The following is a 27,848-nucleotide window of genomic DNA, read 5'->3' on the forward strand; positions in this document are numbered from 1 at the left end:
ATAATTAATTAATTAGCAAAATTTTGGTGGTTTAAACAATGGTTTCTTGGAGCAGGCTCCCAATCATGCTACATATACATTGGGTAAGTTATACAATATGTAAACTTGGATCACAAAAGCATAAGTAAACAGAAGTAATCCACACTGCTCCAAGGGGTTAAAATAAAGATCTTCTCCGGGTAATTCATGTGATTTTGTAAGAAAAATATCCATATTTTAAACTTCATAAACTATAATAGCTAGCTTCCAGCAACAATGCCATCATGGACTCACGCGATTCATGAGAGACTTGCACAACGTACCTATGACCACAAATGCTCATTAAGGTGCTTGTGAACCATAAGTCCAAAAGGCATTTTATAAAGTTTAAAATATGGATATTTTTCTTACAAAATCGCATCAATTACCCAAAGAAGACCTTTATTAAAGGCGGAGTCCACGATGTTTGAAAAACGCTTTGGAAAAGGAGGCGGGCAGACTACCAAAACACACTTATAGCCAATCAGCAGTAAGGAGCGTGTCTACTAACCGACAGACCTGCCGGGTTGCGTATGTGTGGGGCGGGTCTATCAACAGAAGGTCCAGATTCTATTGGGGTAGGGGCGTGTTTGTTTAGGTGATTTCAAATATCAACATTGGCTTTCAAACATCGTGGACTTCGCCTTTAACTCTCTCCCCGCCATTGACGAGTTTTGACGGCAATCCGAATTTCCGCTATTATCCACTAGGTGGCACTCTTACCAAACTTATAACACTGAAGCATCCACTGATCCAAAAACAGTGTATGTTTTGATCATTGCTCTGAATCTGAAAAGTCCTTTACACAAATAGAGCTTTTTGTTCACAATTTGGCATTTTTGAAGAAACCTACCAATATTTGAGAGGTGATAAAAGAGAACAAAGGCAGATAGGATGAAAGTTTATTTTGTGTGAAAGCAGAGGGTTGGTTCTTTATATTATTTAAAGAAGAATTTTTTTGAAAGGCATTAAACTTTTGTAAAAATCATAAAAATGATGGCGCTGGCAGGCAACTTTTTTTGAACGCAGTCGGGGAAAGAGTTAACCCCTTGAAACAGAGTGGATTACTTTTGTGAAGGATGAATGCACTTTAGGGTTTGGGGTTTAAAATTGTTCCCTGATCCCCGTTTACTATCATTATAAGCTTGAAAAAACAAGGGCATTTACTTAAAATACCTGTTACCCAAATGTGCTTGTCTGAAAGATTTTTGGCTGGAACATCAATTTAATTTACAAGCATATGTATGAAGATATTTTGTACATTTCCTACCGTAAATAGATATAAAAATGTATTTATCATTAGCAATATGTGTTGCTTAGGACTTCATCAAGGCGGTTTTCTCAATATTTTAAAAAATTGACCTTTATGACCCTAATTGGTGGTCCAGGGTTACCACAGGTCCAGTTGTTTTATTTTATATTGTATATGGTTATGACCTGTAACATCTTGTGATCCATGACAATGAGTATCAAATTATTAAAATAATACAAATAACCATTTGAAAAACAGAACAAAATCATGACTTGGGACACGAAATGTTCCTGCAATTATATAAATCATCCATATGCACATCTGTGATATTTTGATAATTTCAATATATTGTTCAGCCCTACTAATTACACTGTCAATACTGCATTTAATGATATATAAAGTAATTGCTTTACTCCTCACAAGTGTTTAGGGTTTGTACCTTGCTGGTGCAGAAGGTTCATCTCTGGCAGAGGTTAAGATGTGTTTGATTATGTGCTCCTGAAAAAGAAAACCAAACTATTCATTAAAAGGGAAAGATTTATTTTCATTCACTTGAGGTCCAAAACATGTGATTAAAGGATTAGTCAATTTTCTTAAAAAAATAAAATCCAGATAATTTACTCACCACCAAATCCAAAATGTTGATGTCTTTCTTTGTTTTTTGAGGAAAACATTCCAGGATTTTTCTCATTTCAATGGACTTTAATGGACCCCAACACTTAACAGTTTTAATGCAGTTTGAAATTGCAGTTTCAAAGGACTCTAAACTATCCCAAATGAGGCATAAGGGTCTGATCTAGCGAAATGATTGTCATTTTTGACAAGAAAAATAAAAAATATGCACTTTTAAACCACAACTACTTGTCTATCTCCGGTCATGTGACGCGCTGGCCTCACGCAATACGTCATCACGTCAAGAGATCACGGAGAACGTATGCGAAAGTTTTGTATGTCAAATGATACAAATTAATGTCTTTGTGTCAGTTTATTGTTTAAAATGGTCCGCAAATGTGTGTTTCATATATGTAAAACGTGTGACCTTTCCACGGCATTACGCAATTATGTGAGGTCGCGCTGGCGCGTCACAGGACCGGAGACAGACGAGAATTTGTCATTTAAAGGTGCATATTTTGTATTTTTCTTGTCAAAAATGACAATCGTTTCGCTAGATAAGACCCTTACGCCTTGCTTGGGATCGTTTAGAGTCCTTTAAAACTGCAATTTTAAACTGCATTAAAACTGTTAAGGGTTGAGGTCCATTAAAGTCCATTAAAATGAGAAAAATCCTGGAATGTTTTCCTTAAAAAACATAATTTCTTCTGGACTGAACAAATAAAGACATCAACATTTTGGATGACATGGTGGTGAGTAAATGATCTGGATTTTTTTTAAGAAAATGGACTAATCCTTTAAGCTTGAGAAATTTCAAAACGTCATTTTGTTTTAACAAATGCTTTGTTTAAACTAGTATGAATAGTTACAGTATAAAAAATACAGTATGTTTTTATAAAGCATCAAGCTCCTTCATCTCAAAACATCAAAGAAAATTTGATTCCTCAATATGAGCCCTAACAACGAATTCAGCACCTACTGGCCAGATCAAAATCCTGTTCAAGTAACTGGCAAGATCCTGATACAGATCAATTTCGTTCCATCAAGCGAGTGGATTTTGAGCCACTGACTTCTTACACACACAGAGCCTTTCACCCGGCACATTCGCGCACAGAACAAGCACGTGCTCCCACCAGACACAGATGCACACAGCGAGATAATGCAGACAGACAAACAGATAATGATCAGACACAGACCAAACCGCTCACAACAGACGCAAAATCTGACATAAAACCAGCAATCTGGCAACTCTGAACACGACATATCCAACCATCTGGAAAAGAAGCATCTGTGAGCAGACACACACACCAGAAGAGGATCACATTAACCACAGTCTTTTCATTCATAGCCTGTTCCTTGTCATCAGATGCCATCATGTGAATTTCTGCATGCGGGTGACGGACACCTCCCCGCATGGCATTAGCTCCTTAACATCGCTCGGAACAACAAGGCAACACAATAACAACAGCCCCGTGGAGCCCGTCTCAATGCAGTCTGCATTACTGATCACCCATTAGCACATTAGTGCCAGCAGGAACAATTACAGGGCATTTCCATGCACTCTAAACAACCGAGCGAGAAGCATACATTCAACCACTTGGACCTGCCATCGGGGAAGGATGCAGATCAAAGGTTAAACGCGAGCTGCGGATGAAAACATTTAAAAGCTAATTTAGTATCGCGTTGTACACAAATCCTACAAACATGATACGATACCTTGACATCTGTAAATTTTGTCATGACGATGTCGGCCGTTGTGGGATGCAGGGCAGGAAGTTCTTTGTACAGGTTTGGGAGACACACAAGGGACCCCAACAATATCTGAGCCTCCACCCGTGGAGCCTGATAGAGGAGAAGACATAAAGTACATCTACTATGACCGCAACACAAAGTGTCTGAACAGATATGATTTAAAACATGAACAAGGCGGTTACTCACATTGAGGGACGAGCAAGCGGTCACGCGACTCGCCGCCACGATGAAGTCCAGGATGAGCATCGTGGCTCCAGGAAGACCAATAGAGAAGAAGCGTGGAGAACAATGCTTGATGATGGTGTTCACAATGTCCTGAGACACAGAACCAACCTCAAGAAAACCGTCAAATTTGTCAAATTTTTAGGCACACATAAACACTCACCTGGTCTTGGTGAAGCAGCCCACAGTGCATGATGTTGTAGAAGTGCGTAAGAAAGTCAGAGTTGGGAGAAACATCCTGTCTTCGTTTCATGATCTTGCAGATGAGCTTATAAGCGTGGAGTTTTCCTTGCTTATAGCGTTCGCCTAGCATAGTGGCCTGCACACAGACAAAATGAATGATTAATGCCTCAATGAACAGACACAGCATCATGTAGATCTACTGATTTATGAAATGCACAAATTAAAGAGCACCTATTTCATTGCTAAAACAACATTATTTTGTGTAGTTGGTATAATACAATGTGTTCGCATGGTTTATGGTAAAAAACACATTGCTTTCCACATACTGTATATTTTTGTAGCTTCAGATTTCACTCTCTTCCTGAAATGCACTGATTTTGAACAAAATTCATTGATTTGAAAAGCTCTATGTCCCTGATTGGCTGGCTAATCTGTACGTTGTGATTGGCCTACTTCTGACATCAGCCAGAAATGTGACGCTCCTTACCATGTTTGAAAGATTCACTCACAATGCAATGCTAACAGGAGTTAACTTACAGGCTTGTGAGTCTGAAGCGGGAGGAATTATGATAGTAGCTGTGTCCCAATTCAAAGGCTGCGACCTTCTAAGGACGTATTTTAAGACCGATTGCGTCACATCAGCGCGACTTAAGGCCAGTAAGGCCGTCCCATTTCAAAGGATGCTTAGAATGAAGCCTCAAAATGCGTCCTCATTTCTCCGCGCTGTTAAGGATAGAACGAATGGATCCTTAACAGCCGAGGATATCCCAAGAGTCATTGCGCGTCTGCAATGGCTGCATATAATGGGTGATATTCTAGAATAAACAATTAAAACCTTTATTAAATAAAAGTGTATTTATCAGAAAACATTTTTTCTTGTCACTGTTTTAGTATTATAAGTTATGTTTTGTGTTAATAATATTCTTTTTATGTTGCGTATATTTATAAGGTTGATTAATTTGGTATACTGTTGAATAGTTTAATATACATCAACGTGTCATATTTCTAACATATTTCTAAAATAAATTAATAATTTTTCTGATGTCATATTTATTTTAATAAGTCAGAAACGTGCAGGTGGGCGCGTGCAGCAGGTGACGCTAATTATGGGTCCTCCGAAGGTTAGACCGTCTCATTTCAGTTCTCTTCGCGAACTTCTGAGGCTTCCACCTTGAAAGACCGAGTGCTCACCTTTTAAGGTCGAATGCTCATAAGGTTGCAGCCCTTGAATTGGGACACAGCTAGTGTCTGTCTTTACTACATCACCAATCCCAGGAAGTAAACTGTTACCTACAATCCTGCCTGTTTGTTGTAGGCCAAGAAAAGAGAATTACGTTGGAGACAATAACTTGCGTTATCGTTTACTTTGGGGTTTGTACCTTTTGCATACCGTTAACATGTCCTAATACACACTTACACACCAAAGGTAAAATCGTAAATTGGCCCATAGGTGCCCTTTAAGATCTATATAACATGCATGGTGTAAAACAGGTGGAAGGGGGTTAGACAGATATGCAGTAGAGGTTTTCAACGGTCCATTTATATCAAAAAAACCTGAGGTCTGACATCTAGCGTGCCCCGAACACGAGTCAGGTATATTATTAGCGGCCTCGGGTAATTTTAAATGAACGGACCAGAGAAGACCTGAACTCTATTGCATCTTTTCTAACCCCTCCTCTGTTTGCCATAAGTGCTTGCAACATCGGATGGCTGGCGGTAGGTTAATTTTTGTTGAGCCAGACCTGTCAATCAATTTTGAATGCACATTGTAGCGGTTACTTTGGTGTCGTCTTCAGATAACAAAGGAAAATTAAATTCGAGGCCACTGGGGTCTCATTCTGTCTGACTAGTGTATGCAGACTGCAGCCCCGCTGTTTACTTTCAGGTGCAAAAAATTGCCACTGGGTCGAGTCGGACTCGGGTTTAATTTTCTCGGTTTGGTTTTTCTTTTTAAAAAAATTATGTCTGCACATATAGCAGCAGTGTGCTCACGGCGACCCGAGTTCGATTCCCGTCTCTGAGGTCCTGTGCCAGTCCCGCTCACCTATCTCCACCCAAAACTTTCCTGTCTACTCTCCACTCTTCTGTCTAAATAAAGGCCCAAAAACATAATTTAAAAATATATATATTTATGCACGTCTGTTTCGAGTAAAAAGTGATTTGGGTCATTTTGGGTTGGGTATATTACTTTGGACCTGAGACTACCTCTAATATGCAGACAGACAGAAATACTGATCTAGAAGAAGAAACAAACAAGCAAAGGAACAAAATCAAGTACCGTAAAATGAAAAATGTATGAATTATTGGACAGACGTATGAATGGATACGTCATTTGCTAGTTGCAAAGTAAATAAACAAAAAGTTAGACAGACATACAGACAGACTACAGAATGCATTGTAATAAAGGAAGCTCAGATTGATCGGCCATAGATTGGTATCGGTCGATCATCATCACTAAATGATTCGATTGGTAGTCGCTAAATTTGCTGATCTCCTGAATGCGGGTGCAATTAAAGACAATTTTCAAGCAAGCATTTTTACAACCCGTTGCTCATGTGCGACCTGCAAATTTGGATTTCTCTCTTTGCCTTTACAGAGATATGTATTTTCTATAAGGGCGCACTTCAATCCTAACATGCAGCACAATGCATCTTTACATCCCCATCAAACAGCGTACACAACATGTATACCTATCATTGCATCTTCCTGCCGAAAGTTTGTTATTTGCATGCGTTTAAAAGTTGCAGCTGCTTTTGTCCGCACAGACACAGCCTGTCATTCAGCACGTGTACAGAGCAAAGATCTCTTTTATGTCTTAAAGCTACAGTAACCAAATTTATTTGTCAATAATAAAAAAGAGAAAATCACTCTTTGCTCATGACTGAAGAACTGTTTTACTTTATAAAAATGCAACTACATTTAATTCAAACATTGCAAGACATTGCAGTGGGTTTTTTTCAGTACTATTAACAGACATAAGCCTTTTAAAGGGCATATTAAATTGTTCTTTATAGAATGAAAATTGGTTGTGCTTATTTATTTGATTAAATAATATAACAAAGGCAACATCTGTGGTTTTACTTTATCTAAAAAAAAAAAAGTGTTAACAGTTACAGTCATCAAAAAGCTAACATATCAGCTTGAAGAATCAGTATCGGGCATTGGTATCGGCCGATCATGACGACAAGAAATCGGTACTTGGTATCGGCTGCAAAAATCTTGATGGGAGCAACCCGAATTGTCATCAAGTAAATAAATATATTTATTGCACCCTATCTTACTTTGAAGAGCCACGGAGTCAGAATCCGCAGAGGTGGAATCAGATCTGGCGGGGGTGGAGACGACTGGTTGTCAAGGGAGATCCCGAGATTGTCTCTGATCTACAGACATGGAAAAACAGAGACACAAGGACGTTCTTTCAACTGGAATTCGATTAGCAACAGCACTGTAAATCATCCTTTGAGAGCACTCTGAAGGACTTTGCAGAAGTGTGTTTGTTTGTGTGTGCGCTCACCTTGGCCAAGTTCTGCCAGAGTTCGCAGAGGTAGTCAAAGACCTGTGCGTGGATTTCAGGGTCCTTGATGGAGTTGACATCTCCCAGAATGCCTAGCATTCTCCTCCACATCACAGTGGCGACATCGGCGTGCCAGCCCGTCAAAGTACCTCCGGCCATCACGCTGCCGTCCTCCGTCGGAAACTCGCTGGTTTCTGTAGCCGTGGAGGGTCATTAGAATCCAACATACTACGAAAAACAGCGCATGTAAAAGAAGTATATACAGTACCAAGATCATCTGGGGTTTGCAGGACAGAGTGATGCATTTTCTCATCCAGTTGCAGGTCTTTATGCTGAACGTTATCAGATGTCAGCGTGGCCGGGGATGGCGTCTGCGATCGAGAACCTCCCAACGAGTGCATGGGAGATGCGCTCTCAGAACCTTCAAAGGAAACATCATGGTCATCATCTCAGTAAAGTGAATGCTTGTTAACATTCATGTAGTAGATCAGTACACTTACTACGGGAAGAGTGCTCATGGAAGCATTTTATTTTTTTAATTTTTATAATATTCTCTACCTAGTGACCACTAATGCTGCAAATACATTGTGAAGAGGGAGTTGATTCAAAACCATGTTTAGACAAAGCAAATCGAATCAAGCAGCATGTGGGTGATTCTCGAGAAATTAGACTTGAGATGTCGAAAACATTTTGATAAAAAAGCAAATGCAAAGTAAGAGTATCAAAATAAGAAACATACAGTTAAAAACATCTCTTCACGTACTATTTTGACATCATAAAAAACCATTTTTTTTCCACATTTAAGGGGAAATTTTCATTACCGCAACGTGTCCATGACTGGATTTGGGTTCTCTGACATGGAAATATTAATAATAAAAAATTAAAAAAAGCTTTATGTTATACTACAAACATTAACAGTAAAGAAACATGTGGTATTTGGTGATCATTGGTAAATGTAGAGACAATAATAAGGAATATAAATTTGTCCAAGAAAATTTTCTCATCCTCCGCAACAATTTTCAATCATTGTTTAAGCCCTCAAGGAACTAACATTTTCAAAACAAATTGTTAAAAGGGACATAATTGACTGTGACACTAAAGATGGCTAGGTAAGCAGTTCTTATTTTTTCTCTCCAGATAAAAATTTAAATTTTGTTTGTCATAGTACCCAGACAACTTTTTAGTTCTCATTACCGAAACATGAGTTTGTAAATGCATATATTTAATGTAATATCATGTTGAGGTAATAATAATTTTTTATAATGAAAATCTAAAAAATTTAAATAATTTTATAGGAAATATGCTTTAAATCCTCTAAAAATAATGGTTATAGTAAGTTCAGACCTTAATCTTATATGTGCAATAAAAATTGGCTTCAAGGGCTTTTTAAAAATTCTGATGCTGGACACGGATTTCGTGAGAATCCCCCATATTTGCTTTTCTTAAGGCCAAGGCATTAAAGCTCAACCTTTTAGTCATCAGCAATAATGTACCACAGGACCCTAAGGTATGCATGTCAATGGCATACCGGTAATGGTGACTGTGTCAGCGGATAGTGCGTGCTGACTGAGACTGCTGTTTTCTGAATCTATGTGCGGTGTAGTGAGGCTGGATAGTTCTGGTTCCTCTGTCTGCCCTGCTCCTCCCAAACTATCCTGATCTACAGAGCCCAGATTGCACGTCTCGGGTGGGAAGCTGAAATCTGAACAAAAGCGTAAATGTCACAAAACACAGCCATGCTGACCCATTTCCTTTCATATGTACGCCGTCGAACTTACTCTCAAACTTGTTGACATACTGAAAGGCATTGAAGGAATCTGATTGGCTATCAGAGCTTATGAGGTCACTGCCGCAAGCACTGGCCGGCGAGGTCCATTCAGAGGGCACACCGGGATCGTCTGCAGGCCGTGTGGCATTTTGCCGGTTAAGGAGCTCTGGTAGATCTTTGGGGATCTCCAAACTGCCCGGGCTACTGCCACGCCTCGTCATGCCCTGATGAAAAAAACGATTAGTTTGACTCTTATGCAAGGAGACGGTGTATTTATAAATAAATATCTCTGGTCTTTTTATGCTTCTGTTGGCACTTTTCTAAAGGAAAGTGTATGCGTACAGAGTTGCCTCGGGCTCTCAGTCTCTCCTGAATGAACTCGTCCATAAGATCACTGACGTTTGGGTTGCTGTTGCCAGCGTCGTTGGGCATGGGTCGCATCTTGGGTGTCAGCTCATCTTTATTGGCTACGTTTAAATACACAACAGGCACAGACAGTTTTGTCAGTAACTTTGCAAAGGCCAGAGGTACAAGCAAGAACACAAACGGGCATAAAGACTATTCATGTCTTCTCATTTGTTTATCTACCGAGTGTAATCCTACAATACATATATTTTAGTTTGGAAACAGTGAGTAAATAAATACAAATTCAAAAAAAGGACAATAGTGCCATGAGTGTCTACAAAACACTTGTTAATGTAGAAACGTAACCTTATTTATTAAATGACTTGTGCTTTTATTAAACATTGTACACTAGAAACTTCAATAAAAATTTGATGACTTTCACTAAGATTTTTACTTTTTTATGCCTTTTTGCACATATTTAAAATTCAGGCATGAATGTAAACTCTTAAAAAATATGCCTTCTACAAATTGGGGTTGAGAACTTGAGCAAACAAAATCACTACTGTCCTTTAAACACAAAGCCCTCTGACATTAAAATCATAAACACTAAAAATATAAAAATTCCTTAAACGAAAACCAATCCCAGAACTGATTTCATCCAGTGAAATTACTCACAGTTCATGCAGTCCCCAAACAGAGACAGACAGATAGAGCGAACCGTGGAAATCCAACCCTAAGAGTTAGTGACACTGTTCATTGGCCGCGGTTAAAGTTAGTGGTGAGTATGTTAGAAGGGCCACCCAAAAACAAAGAAAATCAGTCTCCATCCCAAGAAGCAAAGGGGTTAGGGAGCCACAGGTTAAAAATCAAACAAACATGACCGTTCTCTAGACACAGATGTATGGTAGAAGCTGTGACTTTGTGCATTTTAATACTCCCGGACTGGTTAGTACAGACTACAAGCTGTGTTTAAGTCATGATGGCCCTAATGAACTAATACTTTGCATATTAAACAGTCCACAAGGGCCATTCTAGCCATAGTGGTAGCATTCCCTCCATAATAACTGCTATTGTGCTAATAGCAAGCTGACAAACTTTAAACACACAAATGAGATATTTTAGTTATCAGAAGACAAGACTCCAAGATGCTTCTGCTGACTATGAGCACAGGGATAGTGCTGCCCTCTATTGGCAATAAACAATTATGCCATATACTAATAACTGGATGAATCTATGTTAAAAGGATAGTTTACCCAAAAAATATTTGCATGACTTTCTATCTTCAGTGAAACTCGAAAGATAAACTAAAGAATGCCCAAAGTGAGCAATGGAGCTTGGAGTTGTCAAGTTTAAAAATGCCAGACGAAGAGAAAAAAAAAATCACAAGTAGTGCATAATAGTTAAAAGACTTTCTGTAATGTATACATGTTTGTCTCGGTTATTTGGTGTTTAGCACATGTAAACAGAGACATGCATTAAAAAAGTTTGCATTATAATTAAAAAAGACTCTGTAAATAGACTTATTCAGTAATTAAGGACTTACATTTCTATATTTTCTCTTTACTCAAAATCTATCGCTCGGCTAAAGAAGACTGCTCTGCAGTATAATGCATTTTTTGCAATAATTTTTTTTACTCCAGATACTTTGTAGTTAATAAATTAATTAATAAAAATGTTTTTTACAGAAAGCTTTGTGCTCCACAATTGCTGGCAAGTCCGCAGAGTTTAAAGGGATAGTTCACCCAAAAATTAAAATTCTGTCATCATTGAGTCACCCCCATGCTGCTACAAACCCATACATCCCCCTGTTCCGATGAAAACAAAGAAAGACACTTCAAGAACTCCTGCAACCAAACCGTTCTAGACCCCATTTACTTCCATAGTATTCTTTATTCCTGCTATGGAAGTGAATGGGGTCCACGAACGGTTTGGTTACAAACATTTCTCAAAATATCTTCCTTCCTGTTCACCAGAACAAAGAAATGCATGCGGGTCTACAACAACAGGAGAGTGAGTAAACGATGACAGAATTTTTGGGTGAACTAAAAACGTCTATAGTAATTTATCATCATTTTTGCAGCTTGACAACTCTGATATTGAACATTCTGCATATTTTTCTGTTTCGTATGAGAAAGAAAATCATATGGTTTAAAACATCATGGGTTAGTAAATGTTAGAATTTAATTTTTTTGGAAGAACTATCCCTTTAAAATGATAACAAGACTTAATTTACACGTATCAGGGTTCCCACATCTTAGTTAACTTCAAATTCAAGGACCTTTCAATGACTTTCCAGGTCCAATACCCTCAAGTCCAAGGAGTAAATGTGGGGACACATTTCAAGTGAGAGCAAGGTTACCTTTTAAGATACATTGTTACAGTTCCCTTTCGAAGGAACTTGCGCTGCGTCACTGCGGTGACACTTTGGGGACGCCTCCAGGGGTATGTGCGTCTAAATGTGTATATCAAATTCAACCAATGTAGCTTAATGACAAAGACGGCGTTACAGGGACACAGGAAGTATAGCAAGGGAGACTCAGTGTCTTGTTCCCTTCTCAGGGAACAACAGTTACATACGTAACCCAAGACGTTTTCATGTGTCAAACACAACTATGCAAAAAAGCATTTTGGTATGAATCAACATTCGCATATAGAAGATATAAGCATTTACAGCAAACAGTTTAGCATGTGTGCTTAAAAAGTCTAGAATTTTTATAATATTATCCTACACTACACAGGGAATAATATTTGTTTTTCAGAAAACTTCTTGCATAAAATAGATTCAAGCACTTTCAATGACCTGTATCTATGTATGTATATTTTCAAATACTTCCCAGGTCCTTACATTTTCCCCCCAGATTCACAAACTTTCAAGGATTTCAAGGACCCGTGGGAACCCTGATGTATGCACTTGGCAGACACTTCTATCAAAAGCAAAAGCAACTACAATGTATACAATCTATACATTTTTATCAGCATGTGTGTTCCCTGAGGATTAAACCCATAACTATTTTATATCTAATGCAATGCTCTACCTAGAGGAACACTAAAGGATTTCATGCTCCAAGATAAGAACACAACACTAAGCTCAACACAACGCTAAACATCTATTCTTGACTTTTGTCTGTGATCAGACAGTGTATATATTTATGAACTTGTTAGTGTGTATGTGTGTGTTTGTGTGTATATGTTTGTATGAGAGAGATTGACAGAGGGCGTAGAGAGGTAGGCATGAGGTCGCATGCAGCATCCAGGGGAAGAGGGGCAGCAGAGATTAGGTCCCAGAAGCTTGAGGAGGAGGGAAGCCGTCCCACAGGTGGGGGGCCGTTGATCTTTTGGGAGTCATTTTTTTCAAACTGAGCTACTTTAAAAGAAAATACAAAAATGGCTTGAATTCAATCTGCATTCAGCAAAAATCAAACAGTCACAAGAAACGAACGAAAAGGGAAAACGAACAGGCGCTTTGTTCATTAATTTTGAACATCCTCCACATTGATTGAGCCAATCAAGTCCTCACCTGATGGTTTTCTTCCAAAATAGCCCATTACGTGAGCATACAGGTCCTTCAGGGGTGCCTCGGTAGCGGGCCCTTTGCCGTGGCGCTGAGGCGACACCGCCTGGGCCTTGGGTTTGGAGAGAGCATGGACCATAGACTTATACACCCCACCCAACAGTGCCCCCTGCTGCTGCTGAGAGGTACTGCAACCCGACTCCTGAGACCTAGAGCGGGACCCTCTTGGGCGGAGAGTTGGGCGGCCAAGTCGGCCACGCCTCGCCACGCTGGCAGAGTTTCTATCCCGCTCCGCCGATTCGTAACTGCCGACTTCCTCCCCCATACTCTCTTTGACCTTCGCCGCTGCCCCGCTCCCACCAACCGAATGGCTGCCTAAGTGGCCGAGACGGCGAAGTCGGGTCTTCCAGTGGGCCTCTTTGGGGTCCATGGGGTTGTGAAACAGAACAGACTCTGTGGATGGGCGGAAGCTGACGTGTACCCCGCCGCTGTGACGCTTTTTGGGGTCCGAAATGGACAGCTTGGTCCTCTGGGAAGGCTGTGGACTAAGCTCACTCTCACTCACCCTGTCTGTAGCATCCTGCCGGTGTAACTGTGCGACTTTGCTGCCCTCTGCTTGTTGCAGACTAATCTGCGGCTCCTCCGTGCTGCTACCTTTCTGAGTGACGCTTAAATCCCAATTGCACTGCTCTAAGCACTCGTACAAACTTTTTTCGCTCTGCTCCATATCCCTATCCCACTCAAGCACCCAATCCCCACTTCCCCCAAACTGAACCTGCCTGCCATCTGCACCGGATTCTCCTGTCTCCTCGAATACCCCAAATTCACCTACCGCATTCTCCTTGCAACAAAACTCCCTGAAAGCACTAAAGACGTCCTCCTCGCCCTCACCTTCAACCTGACTGGCCGGAGCGACAGCCGAACAGGACCAATCAGGGATAAAGGGGGGTTCCTGCCCTGGCATCTGGCAGAGATGGTCATAGATGCTTTCACCCAGCTCTAAGGATCCCTGGCTGTCGGGAAGTTGGAGTGGGGTTGGGGTAAAGTGAGGGGACTCGGTTTGGGCCGAGGTGGTGGTAAAGTGGGTGGAGTGAGAGGGTCTGTCAGAGACAGGAAGTGCACCTTTGACCCGCTCTGCGATGAAGGGCTCCATGATGTCAGAGGTGCTGCTGCTGCGGGGGAGAGGGGGCTGCTCCAGGTCGCCGGATGCGGAAAACACTTCTGACGAGGGAGTCTCCTCGCTCTGAGAGCAGTGGCGAATCCGCGGCCCGCGCTGGGCCATGGGAGGTTCCTCCAAGTCTGAACACGAACAAATACGAAAGGATTAACAAGTATAAGGATGCATTATGATGTAAAAGTCTTACTATAAACAAAAGCACATAGAAATACAGTCAAAGATAAGGATGCAGTATAGACGGTTTCAGCGGCCACAACATAAACAGCGTTTGTGGCCCAAACTTAGCTTCCGGTAGACTTCCGAAAAAAATTCAATAACAACAGAGTCCTTCTAGAGTAGATAATTTAAATAACAAGCAAAATAAATAACAAGTAAATTACCTAGTTTAAAATTCAAAACTCTAAAATTAATGTATACAATGCAACAGATCTCCCATTGTCTTTTGGAAATCGAAACACGTCCGATGAAACCGTCTATACAAAATGTCTACCGAATTTTACAAATTCCCATTAACTATTTTCACATTAACTGATTCAATACCACTGTGGCTACTTTTACATGCAAAAAAATACATGCATACAAAAAACAAATACAACAACATAAGCTGCAAATTAAAATTCAAACATAAACTAAAAATGTCAGACCACAAGCAATCAAAATAAGCCAATTAATACCAAGATCATTCTTCAAAATATAGAGACGGCAAAGTTTCAATTCAATTTTTGTTTACATCATATATGTGTGTAAACTTTGTATAATAATTATGTAAATATCAATATGCACACATGCATGTATAATTTTAAGAAAAAAATATGTATATATTAATATTTATATATAATATAAATTGTACATAAATACAAATGTATATACACATATAAACATTTCCGAAACATATGCATGCATGTGTGTGCATTTCCCTATACAAAGTTATTATACACAGTTCACAAACACACACATATATAATGTTATATAATAATGGGTTATATAATATATAATAATAATGGGTTATATAATATAATAATAATATATAATAATATAACAAAAACTTTAATTCTGCTATAGATTAATCGCAATCAATCGTTATGCATCCCTAACAGGACAACATTCAGACATATATGATAGTAAAGAAAGGTTAACCTGGGTGTGAAAAGCATTTATATTTGTACTAAAAAAGTCTTAAGGTGATGCAAAGAGCAAGATTAATAATATTGTAGATTCACAGGAATGGAGAAAAGAATTAGGCACATACACAAACACACTCGGGATGCACTGATATATAGACAACATTGACAAATAGAATAAAGCCCTAAAGTCATCTGATCACAAAATTAACCAAAAAACAATACAAATATGTAAAAAAGTTAATAACTAACATAGCCATCCATTCATTTGCATCCCTAAAACGCACACACATGCAACAATCCTGTAACTAAAGTACATTTGGCAGCTTTGAAGAGATGACTGCACATTTACATGCACCATGGCCACAACATTAAAATCACATATAGTATTAACAACAAATACACAACACAAGCAAGGAGACGCTAATCTACAGGAAGTGTGCAGGTCATGATGCATTTAGAGACGAGTGTGTCGATACAGGTGTAGCGGGCTCTACCTGACAGCTCATCAGCTAGGGGAGTGAGCACAGAATCAGGCAGGAGAGGGTGTACGGGGTGGATCAGGACAGGTGCGCTTTTAGCACTGCGGATAAAGGTCGAGGACAATAGACTGTCCCCCGTAGAGCAACTACGCAGAGCTACAGCACACGCACACACACACCCAGAAAGAAAGAGAGAGAAAAAGAGAGAGAACAACAACCAGAAAGAGAGTGAAATAGAAAACAGGAAAGAGATAAGGAATGATGGAGGAAGAAAACAGGATGTGTTAGAAGACATGGAGCAAGTGAAGAAGGGAGGAGAAAAAGAGAAAGTGATGGTAGAAAGCAGTAAGCATTAGAAACAACAGAGGGAGTGACCTGTGCACTGTGGTTTATAAGTCAGGTCTATTCAACTTTGATGGGACAGAGACCACCAGAGTTCAGTTTGTGTCCTCATCTAATAACACACTGGCTAACTCAGGTGTATAAGATGAAAACTAAAAGACAGGAGTTGAATAGCCCAGCTTTACATAATCAGTGTCTAATATATCAGCTAATGTTTTATATAAAAATCATATCTGGAATGACATACAGCCGCTTAAGAGACCACCCCAGTTTTGACTTCAATCGTCTTTTGTAGATGTATTATGACCATTTCAGTCCAGTGTCTGTTGACAAGACCCATGAAAGATGCGACTAAAAATCTGGGTTTTTCAAAAAAAAAAATCATTTTTGAATATTTCCTAACATACATGTAAAAACATTAGTATTTTGTTATTGAGAAATTAATTTAAACTTGTTTTCTCTGCAGTAGTGAAGATTGGGAAAAACTGCATCTTTTTTTGTTATTTTGACCTTGTTTCCCCATTTCAATTTTCAGAAAATAAATGCGAATTAAAACAAAACGTTATTAAGAATTTGGCAGAAATGTTGGAGGTAGTTACCAGAATTAAAACAACAAATTATAATTTTACTTAAACACATACTTGAAATGGTCTCTTAATTTTTTCCGCCGCTGTATGTCTAAAGACTTCCCAGCCTGATCTCACGAGAAATCGTACATATTTTACGAGCTGGCCAATTCGTATCAATTCATACAAAGTTAATCATGCAAAATCGTACGATTCTCATGAAAAAACAACAATGAAACCAAACCCCTAAGCCCAACGGCACAGGGGTCAAGACAAATCGTACCAAAACTTACGAATGTGGTCGTATGAAATGATACGAATTAGCCAACTCGTAAAATATGTATGAATTCTTGTGAGATAGCACTGGACTACCATATAACATTATAGTACAAACTTTATTTTTTAGACAAATGCAACTTAAGGACTGAGTATACTTCAATTTTTTACATACTGCGTAATGCACAGAATTGTAATTATAGAAAAGTGTGCACTGTAGATGAAACGCTGGATTTTTTGTAACGCAGGTAATGCATGCATATACAGGAGTATGTACTATGTAGGCCATGAGAGATATTGCAATTTGAACACCTGTTTATGTGTACAAGTCAATAGAAGTATACTTTGAAAAGGCTATACAGTAGCGATGTTCATATTGACCAGCTGAACCGTTAAAAAAATTAAATACGAAGGTAAGAATTTATGACCAATCAATATTATTAGTTAAAGAGCACCTATTGTCCGATTCACGATGGTGTGTAAGTGTGTATACATGTTAACGATATGCAAAAGGTACAAACTCCAAAGTAAACGACGAGACGAGTTATCGTCTCCAATGTAAATCTCTCTTTTTGGACTACAACAAACACACGGATTGTAGGAGACAGTTTACTTCCTGGGATTGGTGATGTATGCAAATCTTTTTAAGGAGCGTTACATTTCCGGCTGACATACAGACCCTCGCTGGTCGCCTCTGTCATAGACCTTGACCATAAACTTCTCTTTTTTTGCAGAAAAAGAAGATGCATAAGCAAAACTTTTTAAAAAGTGTCCTGCTTCAGAAATGGCCACTGGGGTAGATGAAACGAGACAATCCGTCCTCTTTGGATATTAATCCTAGCGCATGCTCTTTGATAATGTAATGTTGCGTGAAAATTAAATAAAATATTATATATTTATTTTTTTTAGCGACGCACGATATATAGGCCGACATATCGTTATCGGCGGATAACTGCTTATTTTGAATATTATCGGTTATCATCTTATAGCAAAATTAGGCCGATAAATGAAAGCCAATAAATGATGGATTATTTTGGTTTGTTGAACCACTTCACTTGCTCATTGCTGGCCATGTGGAGTTTTGATTGATGCTTTCTGTGACATAGCACAAAGATGACGCGTGTTGCGGGCTCAAGAAGAGTATGCTAGTCTAGCGCAAAGACAAGATGTCCGCGGTCTGCGAGTTTTTCATTGCGAAAATAATATGAATATTTATCGGCCTATAGATATCGGTTATCGCCCCCCAAATTTAAAGAGTTATCGGCCAAAATTTCCATATCGGTGCATCCCTAATTTTTTTTACCGGGTCACAGACAACCATCAACTTTATTTTTACTAAATGACAATTTAAAATTAAAATCTTATCAGTTAACTGTTAATGTTCGGTAAACAAGCTGCGGTTGTCGGTCTGGAAAATTAACATCCCTACTTTGTGTTCTTCTGTGCAGGTACGCTTGTGTATGTGCAGAAAACGAACTATACTTCAGCCTTTAAGATATTTCAAAGCATAAAAACTTCTCAATCTTTGCACAGGTCCTCTGTATAAGTGATTCAAGTTAAAAAAGCAAAAGGTCATACTATTCTGGCCTAAATTTGCTTCAGATTGATATAGAGTAGACAGGAGGGGTTTGATAACCAGACTCACCCACTGTCTTCTGTCTGACAATGTTTCTGGCCTTCTCTATGCCTGGCGATCCAGCCGTAGTGGCGCTGCGCTGTCTCATTGCAGCTGCCTGGCCCGGCGGATCTCGACTCCAGCCTTTAGAGAACGAGCGATCCACTGCAATTTTATGCCCCTCGTGGACACCACCTAGAGGTCACCAAAAAAGAAATATATTGATGTATAAATCTGACATTGAGAGCAGCGTTAATACAATTTTACATAAAATACAAGCTCACCTTTGCCTTTGTGTTTCTTTTGTTTCTGCTCACTGAGTTTGTCCAAGGGCAGCTCGTTCAGGTCAAGGTTGTAAAGATTTCGTGCAAGCACCTTTGTAAGGGTCTCCATGGTGAGGGACCATTCTGTAACCAGCTCCTCCCAGCAGGTCAGAGAGGAGAGCACAGATAACAGGTCGTCCCACAGCTCACGAGAGATGTACACGTTCAGATTGGCTTTGATCCAGGCCACAATCAGAGTCTGAACGGAAACAGTAGGAAGTATATCAAAATAGCACTAAACTGTGACTGTCACCAAGACGTTACTGTATTTTAAGACAAATTAAGGCATATTTTAACATCTGTCAGTGTAAGTTATTTTCAGTTGAGACAGCACATGTATTAGTCCAGGACTAGCCTTAAGCCTTGTCTGTGAAAAACCCTAAAAAATTCAACACATTTCTTGTTGTTTGCCATTGCGTGTTAGTAGGCAGTACCTGAAAAATTGCCCCAGACAGTCGGCCTGATAACGTGTTAGCCTTTTTCCCAAAAGGCATGATGGACGGAGGCCTTTTCATTACACATTCAGCTACCCTTAGCAACACCAACAAAATCTGCTCCCTAAAACAAAAAACATACACAGGACTAACTGGTTAGTTTTTAATTTTTAATAGGTTCAGTAAAATAACTTTTAAAATAAGTGCATGTTTGTACCAGGTCTTTTGGTTCATGGTTTCATGCATGACCAGACTGCGGTATATGTTAAGCACACGCTTGCACATGTCAACGTGTTCTTCCAGAAGAGTTTTCAACTCATTGGCGGACTCGAGGAGGAAGACATTAGAGGAATTGGTGACGAAAACCTGCAAAAAGAGAGATTGTGTAAAGAAGAGCAGACAAAAGCAGTACAGCATCCTTACACAGAGTTAATCCTGACATCCAAGGATAGTACTGTGGTCACCTGTAGTGTAGCTTGAACGCCAGCATGAACATTGTACTCCAGCATATCAGTGTCAGATGATTTACTCCTGCACCAATTAGAGTTTCTGTTGTGAACGGATACCGGCAGCCCCATATCCTATAAAACAAACACATTACACATTGATGGCTACAAAAAAATCTACCACCTAACATAAGCAATCATAAAAAAAATCTCCTCGGCGACCCAAGCTGATACCAAAACGTGACGGTAAAACACTGTAGATCACTGATTGTCTGAGAGAATCGTCACTACCAGCGTCATCACTGTGATGTAAAAGATTAGCTTTACCTTCATGCTAGCTTGTGCTGTGTCAGGCAAACATGTTGTCATTTGTGCTTTGCTGTAAGTTCCCAAACTCCCTTTTAGCAATGAAAAACATCCACAGGTTGAGAATCAGGAACACCATAAAAGTTTTTTTTTCAGACTTGCAGTTTGTGGCGGCACATTCGCAATGCGCAAGCCCGCATATATGCTTAAATGCAACTAAAATGAGGTTCACCGGAGCGCTTCGACTGACGTCACAAGTGTTTGTACAGAAACTGTCATGTGAGACAGAGGTAGTGATAAACGTGATGTGCAAATTTTTATTTGTGGTGGTCAATTTTAATTGTGTGGTGGACTGAGAAATAAATGAATGTATGGGAAGGTATAGCATTCCAACAATGCTCTCACTTGTATGACGTCACAGCAGTAGGATCCGAAATGTTACTAAACTCGATGGAAAAGCTAACCAAGCCAAAGTGAGGTTAGCTGACCCGACCTAAACCGTGGGGTACCATGCATTGGTAAAGCGCCATAAAAACATCTCACTCAAAACCGCGAGAAGGTGCGGGGTCATAAAAAATGTATTTAGATGAGAATAAATGTCTTGATCTGGTTGTGTTGATCTGGGCCGGTAGTAGGTCTGCATGATATTGCAATGTTTTGTTTTTCTGCGGTGTGAAATTGCGATATGAGCAAATAACATCACCGGATGACATTAAAGGGTTTAACTTCTGCATTGCATTTTTCATAGATTTTTTTACAGACAATTTTGAATCCGTTCTTATATAGTGTAACACTGGCAAAGGCATCCAAAATAGTTTTCCTTTTAAAATAAATGTTCTGCGATGTAACTATTGCAGAGGCGCACATTGCAACGCCAATGCTGAAACGTTATGTTGGGCAGGCATACTATGTAGTAACATCCTGAGAGATGCTCTCATTTCTTACCTCTTTCTCGTCATCGGCTCCTCGTTCATGGACCGAGTCCAGCTGGTCTGAGAACCGGTCTTCTTCTGGCTCTCTCATAAACACAGGCTTATCCTGCTGAGAGATCCACTCCTGATACACCCGTACCACCTTACGCATGGCCGCGGCTTCACACATGGGCAGCAGAAACGCCTGTGCAATAAAAACACTCTTTATATTCAACAGTTAACTTAGTATTTTTTTAGAGATCAAGGACATGACAGATTAGACTGTATGCTTCTTTACCTAAACCTAAATAAGAAACTTGATTCTTAACCCTGGATAATTCATATATTAAAAACATAATCTGTAACAGTAAGTCTTCATGTATGACATGATCAGACACGGTTGTGGGGTTCCTCTTCAACAATGTTTCTTACATAAGAACAAAGATCTCTTATCATTACTTCTTCAATACAGCTTACACTTCTCATTTCTCTTTGTTGACCGTTTAGGTTTGTTGAAGCTCTCGGTTCCTCTTATAAAAAGCTCTTTGTCCTCATAGAGGAATTACCTGTCGAAAGATCTCTGTAATGAAGTTGACGTTGGTTCTGGAAGAGCAGAGAACTCGTCTGACCACCTCGATGTCGGTGAGATGCTCCTCATCCATGCTGCAGAGGCTGGAAGTGCTGGGCTCTCTTTCGGTGAGGGTGCTGGTGTTGGAATGCGACTGCTCCGGCTCACCAGGCCCTCCGCCATCCAGAGAGTCCTGTCTCGGACCTCCGTCTTCTCCTCGGGCAGCTAAGCCTGCCGCCGCTCTCTGCAACAGGAAGAATATTAGAAAAATGTATGTTATTAGCGTATTTGTGGTAAAAAGTCACAAACCGATTTGTTGATTATACACTCAACATAAGGGTTTTTAGGAACACCATACTAATACAGTGTTTGGCCCCCTTTCGCCTTCAGAACTGCCTTAATTCTACGTGGCATTGATTCAACAAGGTGCTGAAAGCATTCTTTAGAAATGTTGGCCCATATTGATAGGACAGCATCTTGCAGTTGATGGAGATTTGTGGGATGCACATCCAGGGCACAAAGCTCCCGTTCCACCACATCCCAAAGATGCTCAATTGGGTTGAGATCTGGTTACTGTGGGGGCCATTTTAGTACAGTGAACTCATTGTCATGTTCAAGAAAACAATTTGAAATGATTCGAGCTTTGTAACATGGTGCATTATCCTGCTGGAAGTAGTCATCATAAAGGGTTGGACATGGTCAGAAACAAGGCTCAGGAAGGCCGTGGCATTTAAACGACGCCCAACTGGCACCAAGGGGCCTAAAGTGTGCCAAGAAAACATCCCCCACACCATTACACCATTGCATTAATGAGAAATTAGACAGGTGTTCCTAATAATCCTTTAGGTGAGTGTATATTTCAAGTGGGTAGTGAAACCACATAACTAGGGTCATTTCTCAGGGTTTAAAATGTATCAGGTTATTTTACATTACAGCTGGTTACAAGTATACTGTGAAAAGCCCTAACATTTGTGTTTATTGCCTTCCCATGTGTATCTTGACTTTTTTTTTAAAAGGTGATCAAATGGCGCCTTTCCATTGCATAGCACTCCACGGGTTGGGTCAGCTTACTTTTTAGGGCTATTCCTCTGGGTACAATAGGTAGTACCCAACACTTTTTTTTACCACCTCGGTTAGGGTTACAAGCAAGCTGAGCTGATACTAAAATGTGACGTGAAAACACTGTAGATCACTGATTGGTCCGAGAGAATAATCACTACCCGCGTCATTACTTGCTAAAAGCAAGATTAGCTTTACCTTTTAGCAGTGAAAAACATCCACAGGCTGAGAATCATACCAGTGTTTTCCTTGCAGCACATCGACTGACGCCACAAGTGTTTGTACAGAAACTCATGTGAGACAGAGGTAGTGATAAACGTGATGTGCAAACATCTATTTGTGGTGGTCAAGTTTGATTTTGTGGTGGATTGACAAATAAATGAATGTATGGGAAACACAGCATTCCAACAATACTCCCTCTGTTGCTCGCTCCCACTTTTTGTATGATGTCACAGCAGTAGGCAGCGCAAACATAACGACACGCCTATAATCCCTCCCACTCTAAAATGGTACTAAACTCAATGGAAAAGCTACCAAGCCAAAGTAAGGTGAGCTGGCACGACCTGACCTGTGGGGTACTACGCAATGGAAAAGCGCCAAAAGACACCATTTCTTTATGGAACAATCATTGCAGGGTCAATGCTACAACTTTCCAGTTCCTGGTCTTAAGGCTACACCACCTTCAAATGTGTATTACACCTATTAAAACATCACTGAGGTTTGTAGGATCTGTTACCTGGATATTCTTTGGCACATTTTCTCCTTCCATGCCAGGGATGTGTGTTCCCGTGTTTGACTTGGGCTCCAGCCAGAAGGACACCAGCCAACGGATTAATATGACTCTGGCATTGAGGAAGCTCTCTTTAGTGCAGTAAAGGGCTTCATTGGTCTCTGGGTCTCTTTTTACAACTATGTAGTAAGGCTTTGGTCTCATGGGCGGGATGTCTATTGTAAAGCAGGACACAAATCCAAATTAGACCTCCGAGTTACCCGACTTAATATCAATATCTTTAGGACAAAAGTGAAGTGTTTGGTTCCAAAACGCGATAAACGGCATAAAAAAAACAAGTTACAGGCAAAATCAGTATTGTATCAGGTCAGTATTAAACAGTAAATTCTTAATTTTACGCAAAATCCAAAATTCGCTGTGTTGTTTTGTCATCTTTTCTCCCTTTTTTCCCAAAACGCAATAAACGCCAGTCCTCCTTCTTTGCAGAATGCAATAAATCTGCTCAACAAATCACAGCACACCATTCCACGCATTGTTAACAACAATGGCAGCGAGGAATACACACAGAATCCTAGTTTTCCTCATCTACTTTGTACTTCGTGATCAACAAACAAACAAAAACAAAATAATTGTTTGATGGCATTGATAAACTTGTGGTGGTTTTCTGTGACGGAGAAGAAACGTAAGCCATCAAAATCTAATAATTTACGCGAGAGGCACTCGGGAGACGGAAAATGCCGGCTGTTGCTTGTTCTCACACGACATCATCAAGCTTCTGTCATGCTAACACATTGACCCCAGGGATCTTATGAAAAACTTTCCATTATTTTACTCGAAGCCAACAAAAATCGAGCAGGACCAAAACATTTTACAGCTGATTGCTGTGAAAAAAGTTCAGCGACGACGTCCCAAGGATGACAGCAGCAATGACAGTGTTCTTAATATGTTCTTAAAGTGTTTTGATTAATGCCATTAATGCTTATTTTTTTAATCAGTGTATACCACTAGTCAACTAAATAAATATAACATGGTAAAGATGAATGCACATTTATATATTTAGTCAATAGATTTATAACATTTTGCAGAAAAAAACATGGATTTATTGCATTTGGTGGAAAAAATTATCAGTTTTTATAATAAATCTTTGAAAATCAGATTATGGATTTGAATGTTATTATAACCTAAAGATGCTATGTGAAAGTATGTAACAGAAAATAGTGGTTTTCATCTTGTCACTTTCTTGGTATAGAAAACAAGTTTTTACCAAAATTAGTCAAAATGGATTTATTGCGTTTTGGAACCAAAATCTTCAAGTATATATTTTCAAATGAATGGTCATGGCATTGTCATAAGAGTCTTACCCAGAATAGGATTGTACAAACTGGTCTCCTTGGAGAAGTTGGGGAAGATATGGGGCAGGTAATACTTTTTGAAATTGGCAAAAAGGAAAGCGAACCCCTTTTCGTGATTCTCCTTACATTTCCACTCCAGACTTTTGGCCTGTGGGGCAAAGAGCAAACGACAAAGCTGAGCACATGCACTGCAGCGGGAAACAGCAGCGAGTTTGTGTTTTGTTAAAGACAAGCGGGTTGGTGGAGGCAGGCAGCGCGTGGTACTGTTGTGTGCATTGAGGAAGGTCTCAAGCAGTGCAGCCGAAGCATCACAAGGGCGCGCGAGTGTCCAGACCTCTGCGGTGAAAGGGTATCTTTGAAGAGCTGCATGCAGATCTGGAGTAAGTGCCTCGTAAGCTCCCTTCAGCAGGTTTCGGCAGCATTAGCGCCAAGTCAATATTAGCCATGTTTGCATTAGCAGGGTTAGTAGTAGGGGAAGAGTACCTGGTTTACCATGTATTTGAGAAGAGCCTCTAGGAAGTAACCAGTTAGATCCTCCTGGGACTTATCTCCAGATTGGGGTGGCACCAGGGGGCTGATCTCCTCTGGAGTCACTTGACCTGCAGTAGAGGACAAAACTGATTGTTAAAAAAGACAAGATTGTTATCCCTATTAAATGGTGTAGCAAGCAAAGTAAATTTTTAAAGAAATATTGCTGTCTCTAAACATTTAGCGTTAAACATTTGATTTTTACCGTTTTGGAATCTATTCAGGGATCTCTGGGTCTGGCGCTACCACTTTTAGCATAGCTTAGCATAATACATTGAATCAAATTAGACCATTAGCATTGCACACAAAAATGACCAAAGAGTTTTGATATTTTTCCTATTTAAAACTTGACTCTTCTGTAGTTACATTGTGTACCAAGACCGAGGGAAAATTAAAAGTTGGGATTTTCTAGGCAGATATGGCTAGGAACTACACTCTCATTCTGGCGTAATAATCAAGGACTTCTCTGCCGTAGCATGGCTGCAGCAGGCGCAATGATATTACGCAGTGCCCGAAAATAGTCCCCTGCTATTGAAAGTTACTAAGGGGTAGTGATGGGAGAAACTAAGCTTTTCGAAACTTCAAATCAATTGAACCAATTGCTTTGAAAATTGATTCAGTTTTTCGAAGCAGTTCGAAACCCACACACGCTGGCGACCCCTGCTGGTCAAATAGTGTAAAAGCAGATGTGTCCAAACATTTTACTTTTTTTTTTACAAAATAATAGCAAGATTTTTATTAAAATATGTAACAAAAAATGATTTAACTTAAGACATAGTTAAAAGTGTATTATGTGTTTTTAGTTTTATTTAGGGCAAACAAATGAATAAAACTAACTACCCTTTTAATTATGCATATTTTTGTCATTAAATCTGTCTATAAACAAAAAGTAGACAAAATGGCAGTGTTATTAGTCAGAAGGATAAATGTTTTATGAACTGTCATAATAAAACTGACCCGAGTTCATCTAAACATACTAGACACTGGTCATGTGATCAACTCCCCCTAGTGGTGAACAGATTTTCGAAACGTTTCGAAACAGTTATGACGTAATGAAGCCTCGTTTGCTAAAATCACGTGACTTGGGCCAGTTTGAAACAAGCTCCAAACCACTGATTCGAAACAAAAGATTCTTAAATGTTTCGAAGCCTCATGAAGCAGTGCTTCGAAAACGGCCATCATTACTTAGGGGACTTTTCGGCTGCTGTGTAATATCATTGCGCCTCCTGCAGCCATGTTATTTCAGCAAAGTCCTTGATTATTACACCAGAATGAGAGTATAGTTCCTAGCCATATCTGCATAGAAAATCCCAACTTTTAATTTTCCGTCGTCTTAGTACACGATCTAACTACAGAAGAGTCAAGTTTTAAATAGGAAAAATATCGAAACTCTTTGGTTATTTTATTGCGCGATGCTAATGGTCTAATCAGATTCAATGGATCATGCTAAGCTATGCTAAAAGTGGAACCAGCAGGCCCGTAGATCGGCTAAATGGATTCCAAAACGGTAAAAATCAAATGTTTAACTCTATGGGAGCTGGAAAATGAGCAAATTTTCAAAAAAAGTGGAGTGTCCCTATAGGATAAAACGCAAAACATTCTGGAGCTGCATTTTTATAGGGTGTAATAAAGCTATGCTTAAATATATTTAATACATGATGCAACACTTATTTTAAAATTAATGCCTACTTTTTTGTACATACAAATTATAAGAGGCTTGCAGATTGGTACGCTAAATAGCTTCCAGCAAGCTACAAGGAGTTGAAAACAGCAGAGAGCTTGCAGAATGAACACTAACCCTCCTGAAGGTTAAGCGGAGGACTGATGAGATTATCCAGGGTCCGAGGGCCCAACTCGGACTGCGGTGCCGGGAATCCTGGGATCAGACAGGCAAAGATCCAGAGCTGCTCTTTTAGAGCGTTGTGTTGTAGAGCCTGCATCCACAGCAGGAACAGCCGCACTCCTTCCCTCCGAATCTATACAACACAAAACCATGCAATAGATAATAATTAAACATCAGTGACTTTACAAACATCTACTAGCCTGGGTGCCAGCTGATCTTCGCCCCGCCCACAACATTTTGACGACGGGAAGATCAGTCTGGGGTTTTTCCGTTGAGGAGCTTCTATGCTAGACCCAAAAGTGGTCGAACCAATCAAATTGTCAGGGCGGGCTTTATAGGATGATGGACAGATGATCAACAGTAACGTAACCAACCACGTCACCAAAGAGTGCATGTGTTGAATCTGTTTACAACGAAATGGCTGCCGCTGTAGAATTTAGATGTGTATGTGGATTCTGACATTGAGTCTGTTCTAATAGATATCAGCAGAGCATTGATTTTAAAAGAGGAATAGAGAAACGGGGGCAAGGCATTTGTTGATTGGAAAGATGTTTTTGCCGTCCTTCCTACGGCATTCGGCAAACGTTTCATT

At 39.8% G+C, this 27,848-nt stretch overlaps 1 protein-coding gene across 12 annotated transcripts in view; it reads right to left on the reverse strand.

Annotated features, from left to right (window-relative positions):
• The window catches only part of ralgapa1 (Ral GTPase activating protein catalytic subunit alpha 1), an 86,894-nt gene that overhangs the window by 43,659 nt on the left and 15,387 nt on the right, over positions 1-27,848 (reverse strand). For 5 of the 12 annotated variants that reach the window (XR_012370390.1, XR_012370389.1, XM_073869205.1 and 2 more), the window contains exons 6-28: positions 27,212-27,389; positions 25,369-25,484; positions 24,895-25,033; positions 23,540-23,748; positions 21,743-21,988; positions 21,211-21,381; positions 19,978-20,094; positions 19,731-19,879; positions 19,514-19,637; positions 19,041-19,278; positions 18,787-18,951; positions 15,973-16,113; positions 13,184-14,476; positions 9,664-9,788; positions 9,332-9,545; positions 9,082-9,255; positions 7,822-7,974; positions 7,554-7,747; positions 7,321-7,419; positions 4,020-4,175; positions 3,821-3,949; positions 3,599-3,724; positions 1,710-1,768 (exon numbers count right to left, since the gene is read on the reverse strand). Coding sequence is in view for 10 of the 12 variants with exons in the window: in XM_073869205.1 (XP_073725306.1) it covers positions 1,710-1,768; positions 3,599-3,724; positions 3,821-3,949; positions 4,020-4,175; positions 7,321-7,419; positions 7,554-7,747; positions 7,822-7,974; positions 9,082-9,255; positions 9,332-9,545; positions 9,664-9,788; positions 13,184-14,476; positions 15,973-16,113; positions 18,787-18,951; positions 19,041-19,278; positions 19,514-19,637; positions 19,731-19,879; positions 19,978-20,094; positions 21,211-21,381; positions 21,743-21,988; positions 23,540-23,748; positions 24,895-25,033; positions 25,369-25,484; positions 27,212-27,389 (4,715 nt within the window). In the remaining 2 variants the exon portion in view is untranslated. The remainder of the gene's footprint in view (positions 1-1,709; positions 1,769-3,598; positions 3,725-3,820; positions 3,950-4,019; positions 4,176-7,320; positions 7,420-7,553; positions 7,748-7,821; positions 7,975-9,081; positions 9,256-9,331; positions 9,546-9,663; positions 9,789-13,183; positions 14,477-15,972; positions 16,114-18,786; positions 18,952-19,040; positions 19,279-19,513; positions 19,638-19,730; positions 19,880-19,977; positions 20,095-21,210; positions 21,382-21,742; positions 21,989-23,539; positions 23,749-24,894; positions 25,034-25,368; positions 25,485-27,211; positions 27,390-27,848) is intronic. The other 7 variants (XM_073869206.1, XM_073869201.1, XM_073869202.1 and 4 more) reach the window with 5 other exon arrangements.

Source organism: Misgurnus anguillicaudatus, chromosome 7, assembly GCF_027580225.2.
Source record: "Misgurnus anguillicaudatus chromosome 7, ASM2758022v2, whole genome shotgun sequence".
Classification (NCBI taxonomy): Eukaryota; Metazoa; Chordata; class Actinopteri; order Cypriniformes; family Cobitidae; genus Misgurnus; species Misgurnus anguillicaudatus.